This window comes from Drosophila arizonae, chromosome 4 (assembly GCF_054131065.1).
Source record: "Drosophila arizonae isolate 15081-1271.41 chromosome 4, UAZ_ARI_1.0, whole genome shotgun sequence".
In the NCBI taxonomy this organism is placed as follows: domain Eukaryota; kingdom Metazoa; phylum Arthropoda; class Insecta; order Diptera; family Drosophilidae; genus Drosophila; species Drosophila arizonae.
The window spans coordinates 25,544,029-25,553,218 of NC_142924.1; the positions used below are offsets into that span (position 1 = coordinate 25,544,029).

The following is a 9,190-nucleotide window of genomic DNA, read 5'->3' on the forward strand; positions in this document are numbered from 1 at the left end:
TAAAATTGGCAGAATATTGATTTAATATAGACCAATCCTAGTTTCAGTGTTACATGGTGTGCTATGCACAAAGCACAATATTCAATGAATTTGCAAAACACAAAAAAAACTACATGCTCAACAGGAGTTGGTACCACCTACCTGAGCACTTCAGTCTCAAGAGTTCGATCTTCAACTCAAGTGGGCGCACACTTGAAAAACAGTGAAGCAAGTCTTTCATATACATACGTTCTGATAACGATCGTGCAATAGACGAATACTACCTGAGACGAATTTTCAAGAATGAGCACAATGAATGGAACTCAGAATTCCGTTTAAAGCCACCGACTGGGCCATTCTGCACGAGAACTGCTGACCCGCAGGGGCGTAGGTGCAATTGCGTTTATTAGCACCGCACCCCTCATTCTTTCTCTCTCATTGAGTTTTGGAAGAGCCCACAATGCCTTGCTCATTGAAGGATCGATGACAATTGTTGTTGACTTTGTCTGAATCAGCTGAGAGACCGAAGGCCCGAAGTTTTGTTGCGCTCGATTCGATTTGGCCGGTACTCCTCAGCAAGTATCATTTGATTATTTGGTACCCAAAAATGATAGGCATCTGAGTTGGCGTATTCTGTATGTTACAGATGTGCTAAAATCGTTGCATGCGCAAAACTTCTTTGATTGGAGTTTTCGCTCAATTAAGCGTTAAACCTTAAGAATTTCTTTCTAAAGTAGCACCATGATATCGCCATATTTCACATGATTAATTGTGGTGCCATGAGAATGCAACTTTCATTGTCGTCATAACTGTCGTTGTTGCGGTTAGCCCTGTAGTATATAAAATATCTAACAGAGCAAACCATAATTTCACATCTGAATGCTAAAGTGTTCTAAATATAAATCCTATGTATAACAGATACACTAAAACTCAAATTCAAATAGACTACCCTGACTGCGGATCTGTCCACGATTCATTACGCCTGTCGACTTATAGGCAGAACGTACCCAAAGTAGAAGGAAAGAAATCTAGGTTGAAATGTGTGAAAATGTAATCTGACAAATTTGGAAAAAAGCAACTATATTTCAGGCCATCATTTTCTAGTTGATTGGATTAACGCAAAACGATTTTTTTTGCTATAACTTCAAACAATTTTCTCCAGTTCCTGGGCGTATGTCAGCGTATGAACAGCGATATCTTTTGCCGGCACTTTCTCCTTTTGCCTCATGTGTAGATCGGCATAGTTGAAATTTCCATCCTCATCTAGGGTCCATTTCCGTTTTTTGACCAGAGCCTGCATCTCGTGGCCTCCGGGTTTGAGACCCAAGCGTAGTGCTGCTTGCTTTTGTGCGATCTTGCCATAAGACTTTTCCATGCATGAGGCTATCTCCTCCCGGGCCGTACTCACCAGTAAATCCATAAAATCAGCATATAATTCAGATGGCATCGACTTCTTTGCCTGCAAAATTTTGTTGTACCGTCCCTCCATGAAATAATTCTCCAGCGCCAGCACCGGCGAAATGAAAGGGTTTTGCAGAAGCAGAGCCGACGGTAAACGCTCCAACTCAATGTGAAAGTCAGCAATGCGATTGGTGGCCAGCAAATAGAGCAAGTGGAGACCCATGAATTTGTGCATCTGCTGTGAGGAGTCTAGGTGCTTATCATAATCAAAGTAGTACATCTTTAGCTGTGTCATATATCGCTCAAAGGCGGCATTGTCTTTGACCTTGATGCTGTGCTCAATAGCTATTTCCAGCATATCCCGCGACCTCTGCAGCTCCTGTTTTTGCTGCGGATTCACTTCGCCCTCATCCTCAACGTCCACGTAGCCCGAGCGAACCATCTCCAATTTAAGTGAGTTCAAGAGCTGGCCGCAATGCGCCAAATTCGGTGAGGCCTTTGACCATTCTGATTTCAACTCCTTGTAAATGTTCGACATCACGTTAGAACGATGAATTTGTTAGATATAAGTTTGTATTTTCCATCTGCTGATTTGGTTTTGGGTCTTACTAAATTTTATTTTCTCGGAAACAGCCAATAGAAAATGAAGATTCCAGGCCTACTGAACATTCATACATATATAACAATAACGCTCTAGTCTGAAGTGCCTGTCTAGCTTAAAATACAAATTTGCCTAAGACTGTTCAAAATTCTGATATAAAATTGTAGTACAATGTCGATTTCATGGAAATAAACTTGGAGTAAATCTTGAGATTTGCAGACGCTGTAGTCATGATATACATACTTGACAGTTGGACACGGATAAATCGACACGAATTGAATTCGGTTCAAAAAGTCTGTCAAATTAAATCTAAAAATATATATAATATTATACATATAATCTGCCTAAAACAATCTATAAATAAAAAACCGATATTCAAATTTAATTAGTAGATTTGAATCTTTAAATGTGCGATAAAGACTGCATTAAAAGTGTAGTTCCCTTTTCAAATCGACAGATTTATAGAAAATCGATTTGAAATACAATCTCTGGATCTAAACGTGCTATAAGAGAACTTATGTCTATAGCTCTTTTGGGACAGGCACAGCGTGGTTAACCTAGGCTTAAACTCCAATCAAGAATGCATGTATCAGATTTCAGATTTTACTTTGGCGACGGTTTCAGAGTATTAAAAGTAGAGCTTTGAGTTTTTTTCAAATAGTTTTTATTTTAGACTATTCAACATGTACACATTAATGACTATCTTAAGAGGACAACGAATCAATTATTTTTGTACACATAAAGCTTAATCAACAATATACATATGTTACGCACAGCACTTGGCCGTGGGTGATGTTTGGGGGCTACTCGAGTTGGCTGATAAATTGAAGGTGGGGCTTTCGGAGCCGCCCTTCTTCTGCTTGACGCGTCGATTCTGGAACCATATCTTCACTTGTTTCTCTGACAGTCGTAGGCGGTTGGCGATCTCGATACGGCGCAGACGGGACAAATAGGCATTGTGGGAGAACTCTCTTTCCAGCTCGAGCAACTGGGTGCTGGTAAAGGCAGTGCGGATGCGTTTGCTGGAGTCGGCATAGTCATTGATCAAGGGGGTGATCTCCAAGCCGGCGTTGGAAACTGCTGTTTGAGACTTAACGGGAGAGCTGGCAGGCGAGCAAGAAGAATCATGCTTGAAGCGTTTCATTGGCTGCTCATCAAGATTGCCATAATCCAACGATGTAGTCGAGGATGCCGATGGCGAGGTACACAAGGCACCGGCTTCATAGACGCCTTGACCGTAGGCTCCTGTCAGCGGAATTGATGGCAGAGCCAGTTGAGCACTGGAGCTGTGAGCAACGGCATTGGCCGATAGCGGAGGCGATGGATAGCAGTCGTCATAGCTCCCAAATCCACTGGACTTTCGCTTGGCTGCGAAAAGCTGCGCATACGGATGATACAGAGATGCGTGAACAGCAGCTGCTGCCGCTGCTTGATGCTTTTGATGTAGTTGTTGCTGTTGTTGCTGTTGCTGGTGCTGCTGCTGGTGCTGCTGCTGCTGTTGTTGCTGGATGCCAAGGGAGAAGAGGTAGCTGCCCACATAACTGGCTGGATATGGCAGCATGGGTATCCCTGGCAGCATTGCTGCTGCAGCAGCTGAGGCGGCCACAGCTGCCGCCGTTGCATTGACAGTGGGGTCAATGGGCGACCCAAGTGGCTCCTTATTCTTGTTGAGTGATGGTATATCGCTGAGCAGCGAATCCATTAGAAAGGAGCGCGACATGTTTCCTGAATGTCGTGATTCGTGAATGCTACTGCTACTCAATTCGGTGCGAGATCCTAGCACGATCGCTGTTCGAGCGTTACTGGTTAGCTCTCCGGCTGTTTCGTTTACTTTATATAGACACCGTTGGCTGAGGGGTTGTTTTCGCACACCCTTGGCCCTGGTCTGAGCTGCCTTTTCATTGTTGTTGACTTCTTTGAGGGTTGTTTGCTCTATTCCCTCTGACCATTAAGCCACCATTTACAGCTTGTCTTCTTCTAAATACAGAAATTGTAGCCATTGAAGCTCCGCCCCTAACACACACAGATCACTCACAATGGCAGGTAGCATATACCGTTAATGGTTGCATGTGTGTGTGTGTATGGCACAATGTCTTCAACTAAAGTTTGAAATTAGAATGCTAAAGACAATTTTCATTCAATCTTCCATGTTTGTATAATATAATACCAATACATGATAATATATCTGATTAGTATTGTCTTTATTTATGGTAAATGTACAAATCGGGAACTAGATTTCGAAAATCGGACGTGTTTAGTGCTGGACGTTGATATTTCTTGCAGTTCCTGTTACTATCAATATTTGAATAGTCCACCGCCACGAAATAGATTTTAAATTGGAATCCAAGCTCTTCCGAACACACAAACAATAATATAATAAAACATTATTCAGCAGTGGTCTGTAATTTTTGTTATACATTATTATAATTTTGTGGTTAAGACATTAAGACAATTGAATCGTATTGATTCATGGTTAAAACAAATTCCAAAAAGATTTTTTTTTTGTCTGTCACGTATCGCTGAAGCCAAATGTTATAGCATTAGTTAAAATGTTATAACGTTAGTTATAGATATAAGTTGGAATTTTAAACTATGAAGTAAGGCATTGATTTTTCGAAAATAATCGGACTGTTTGCAATCTGGCTGATCGATCACATGGAAGGCTGATGTCCAGAAATTTCATGCTATCCATTTGCTTGCCAATTTGTCTGTTTGTATTGTCGACTACACTATGATAACCTTAACATGTTTTTATGGGTGCATTATCCTTGTGTGCGTCTGCCAAATCGGTTAACAATGCCCTTACATACTTACTACACATACACAAGCACACATACACATATACGCATACAAACTTGGCCCATTCAGGTTGAGCCGTGGCAATTCATTCACGACCTGGACCCTAGACCCGATGCCCGATGCCCGATGCCCATTGCGTCTTTGTGCTCGGCCAGACAGAGAGTCGCCTTAGAATGAGAGAAGTTGACAGCAAGGGCAAGAGCGAGAGGGAGTGCAGGAGAGTTGATTTTTGGGCTACGTTACGGAGCGAACATTTGGCGGCAGTTTTATCATTTGTTAACTGACTTTAAGGATTTCCTATAATTGTCCTTTTCACGCCATTGTGCTACGGCGTGTGTAATGCTTAGGTGTCTGTCCGGGTGCTGCTTTGTGTTGTGTCTCTTCTTTCTGTGATGCTTCCATGATATTTTATCATATGTTAAGTGGCTATAAAACTCCACACAATTACGAACGTTAATTGTTGTCCCACTCTGACGGTACATCTCAAATTGCATTGTTAACTGCAGTTGCATAGCTTTAGGGTCCGGCATAGAGAGGGGTCCGACATATCGTTTGTTTTTTCTATTTTGGGGCATTGTTGTTAGTTTTGGCTTCTGCTTAATTGGCGTACTTTCCTTATTGTAAGCCCATGCAAAAATTCTTTGCAATCCAAGTCGCAGCTGCAGCAACGAATCTTTTTTTTTTTTTCTTTTTGGCAATGCGTTGTGTAGGCGTTGCGCCGGTCTCGTGCTCAGAATCTGGACCAGTTTTTGTTATAAGATATTGTTATTCGTGAAGGGCCTCTTGAGCACTTTGTGCTGCTCACCTTCGACCACATCCGTTTGTAGATGCTCAGTTTATACGCTCGAATTACTTCAAGTATTGTTGATCGAATAGATCGTGCTATTATCGCATTCTGCTTTCCACGAATGCTAAGGTCAAAGCATTTGTAATTTGTTTCCTCGGAGACATGAGCTGAATTTACACTGAGAGAATGTTTGAGTTCTATTAGCAAACATGTTTAGGGATCCAGGGCTTCACGTAGCTCCCTTTTGGAAAAGCGAAGACCACAATATCATTTTAATTGTAAACAAAACTGGGGTAAGCGCTAAGCAAATCAAAGCGGAGAGAAACTTTGTATATAATTTTAAGCAGATGGAGTGTGATAGAAAGATAGAGACAAAAAGAGAATGACAAAGAGAGAGAGAGAGATTCTATGGCAAACTGGATACACCAGTCATCGCGTGTGCGCTAAGAACCACCACCAGGAGCAGCACCAACAAGATGGGATCTGCTGCACCCCGTTTGGCTTATGAGAGTTCAGTTGCTTTGATTGTACAGCATATCGTTCTTGACATTAATTGGTTGTGACATTTGCATTTGACTGATTGTTGTAGTTGCCATTGTTGCTACTTTGGCAAACAGTCAGCGAGCGGCTCTGGCTGTTCTCCCATTCACGGCTGAGGGTTTATTTATTGTAGCTCAGGGGCTCTTGATGGACAGAAAGTGGAGAGAAACACTTCTGTGAACGGCTGTTGGCTTAACAAATATGACTTCATTATCGCTCAAGTAGCCTCATATTATAGTGCGCTTATGAATAAATTATAGAAGAGCTTTGCACCACTCAGCAATTGGTGTTTCGTTGCGTGTTTCTGAGTCATCAGACCTCCGGCAATAGGTGAGTGCGTGCGGTCTGTTTGTTTGGAATGTCGTTTAGTACCAAATTGGCGAAGGACTTTACGATTCTCCTATGACAGCGTTAAACTGATGGCTATAGAAATACATTTCAAAGTCCTTTACCGACTGTTTAATATTTGATGGCATTCGACCAAAGGCCCAGGACAACAATGCCCAGCTCCATGATTCATTTATGAATGAAAGTCAGTGCAGCACAAAGGTACGAAACAATGAAACAATTGTATTGGATTCTGAACTGAGAGCCGAGAGCCAAGAGCCGAGCGCTGAGAGCTGAGAGCACTTGCAGTGATCTGCAGATGTCTTTGTGCAGACCTCACCATTCATGCAGCTAATGTCCTTTGTGTGCCGCCAGGCCAGGTACGAGTGGACAGTCGAGGATGCTAACTTTTACGCAGATACCAGATAGTTTAGCTGAGCATTTTTTAGCGGCCATCGTGGTCCATCCGAAGGCCGCTACCATTAATCAGAAGTGCTTTGTTGTGGTCAATGTTGTGGCTTTTTGAAGAGGCCAATAGGGTGTAAAGGTCCAAACAATTGAGTCGCCGCCAGCAACAGCAACATTCCGAACATTCAGCCTTACAGAGTCTAACAACTAATCAAATTACACATACAAACAAATGAAACGTACGATAACATTTCCCTTTCCACCACTTCGCCGAGTCAACTGCGACAGCCAGTCAATAAAAACCATATTTAAAATTAAAAGAAAAAATAAAAATAAACAAATAAATGTGTCCACATCCTGGATAAGGGTAATGGAAAAGCGCGCGCGTTGTCCTTGGCAGTCGCTCGCGATTCTGCGCAATAGGCGGCACGTTCTACTGCGGAGTGTGTTCGTGATGGTATCGAAACAACCCCAGGATGGACTGAAATGAATAAATCTAATACATAATGCACACGGCTGCATTATCAATTAATAGACAAAGCACCCTTTTGGGACTCGCAGCAGTTGTTACATTCGTATCTCTTTGTGGCCCTTATCGCCGTTTATGATTTCTGGATTGACAAATATGGCTGCCGCCAACCGAAGATTTTTACTTAAATGAAACGAATTGGGTAATGGGAATACAAAGCTAGTACTCGAAAGGATGAACTTAAGTGAATAGTTAACATTTAGGTTTGCAGATATACTGGACTGATAATTCCCATTGTAGCCAATTAGACAATTTGGTCTACGCAGTTTGCACGCGTCATATTTATTAAAATATGTTACTTAAAATATGCCAGTTTTATTTCATTATTTTTTTGTAATCTAACTTGTATGATTCGATATGATGTATTATGGTATTTCTTTTAAAACGTATATCATATTTCTTTATGCTTTGGATTTTTTTTATACTTTGTTTATAAATATCACATTATGATTATTATGTTATATGTATAACCGAAATAGAATATAAAAATAGAGAAAAATATCATATGGCTAAAGATCGATTGGTCAAATAATAATATGGAGGATAAATATACAAAACAAACATATACAAATAGAATCTCTTTGTGAAACAATTTAATCACATTACAAATAATATTTCGAAATAGACTTGGCGTTGAGCGTAAATCATTTATCTGGAATATACATTATGTACTTAAGCAAGTGCTACTTTGTTGGCAATTGCTTATGTATTGTACTTCAGTTTGCTGACAAAGTGGCTAGCCAAGTCGCAAACCATTTTAGAGATGCGAAACTCAAAATATGGCACAATCATCCAAATCAGTGAATGCAAAACTGTACTGTTACAAGCAAATAGATGATTCGAATTGCGAACGCCATTATTCATGCCTTATACAGAATGGCATTCCAATTCGTAATAAGCTTACCTTCATTTGCAATTTACGCATGATACGCGTCTCTTCCCAGCGATCCAGCTCGTCCCACTCCTGATTTGGACACATGAAATACAAAATGGTTACTATAAAATGGATAATGAATTGTATAATACTCACCTTACCACGCCTACGCAGCAGATAATAACGGTACATAACTATAGTTACAGCCAGCAGAAGCGCCAGACCAGTGCCAGCCGCGGCACCCAAGACAGCCGAGCTTACCATTACCATTTTAAATCTCCCTTTAGTCGAATGACTTTTCAGTTCAAGCAGGCTTGTCAGTTCTTAAAGTGGAAATTAAGGAAGCATTTACTTTAGTCTAACAAGTGTCTTCTCGAGGAATAAAATGAATCTTAGTTTGTGCAACGTTCGTCTTGCTGTCAAACTGTTCCATAACTATTTAAGCAGAAACTTACAACTTTACGTGACAAATCGAATAAGATTATATTTGTCACAGTTTGGATCTAGAACTGCAAAATTTGGCACGTCACTGACTTTTAATATGCTCTATACTCTATCAAATCAAATAAGTAAGAGTGCTCTAGTCAAGACAGCTCGACTAGGAGATACCCTGAACCCCGCAAGGAAATAATGTTCCAATCATTCTGCATACATACAAAAGCAACTGAATCGATAAGCACGCATCGACTGCAGTGTGGGCAATTGTATCAGAATTTATTTGTACGAAATAATTTCTCTTGTAGTGAGACTATTTTCATGAAATTTATCATAATGGTCAAATCTGTGTATATTCCAAAACACAAATCTCTCTACAAATGGGGGCCGAATAGGGGCGTGCTTTCCAAAATCTGCAAATGACATCTTTATATTTATCAAAAATATATATACACAGAAAATCTGAAGTTTCCAGGTCTAATAATATTAAAATGACGTTGAAAGCCCCTA

At 40.8% G+C, this 9,190-nt stretch overlaps 3 protein-coding genes across 3 annotated transcripts in view; all 3 read right to left on the reverse strand.

Moving 5' to 3' along the window:
* Sytbeta (Synaptotagmin beta) overlaps positions 1-9,190 on the reverse strand; it is a 35,345-nt gene that overhangs the window by 20,575 nt on the left and 5,580 nt on the right. Inside the window, exons 2-3 of the mRNA XM_018007314.2 lie at positions 8,402-8,568; positions 8,276-8,335 (exon numbers count right to left, since the gene is read on the reverse strand). Of these exons, the coding sequence (XP_017862803.1) occupies positions 8,276-8,335; positions 8,402-8,515 (174 nt within the window). The 5' untranslated portion in view covers positions 8,516-8,568. The remainder of the gene's footprint in view (positions 1-8,275; positions 8,336-8,401; positions 8,569-9,190) is intronic.
* On the reverse strand, positions 1,043-2,049 carry Rpn12R (Regulatory particle non-ATPase 12-related). Its single transcript, XM_018007320.2, has one exon. The coding sequence runs from the start codon at positions 1,916-1,918 to the stop codon at positions 1,124-1,126; it is 795 nt and encodes a 264-aa protein (XP_017862809.1). The 5' UTR covers positions 1,919-2,049; the 3' UTR covers positions 1,043-1,123.
* Positions 2,686-5,808, reverse strand: ind (intermediate neuroblasts defective). Its single transcript, XM_018007319.2, has one exon. The coding sequence runs from the start codon at positions 3,699-3,701 to the stop codon at positions 2,748-2,750; it is 954 nt and encodes a 317-aa protein (XP_017862808.1). The 5' UTR covers positions 3,702-5,808; the 3' UTR covers positions 2,686-2,747.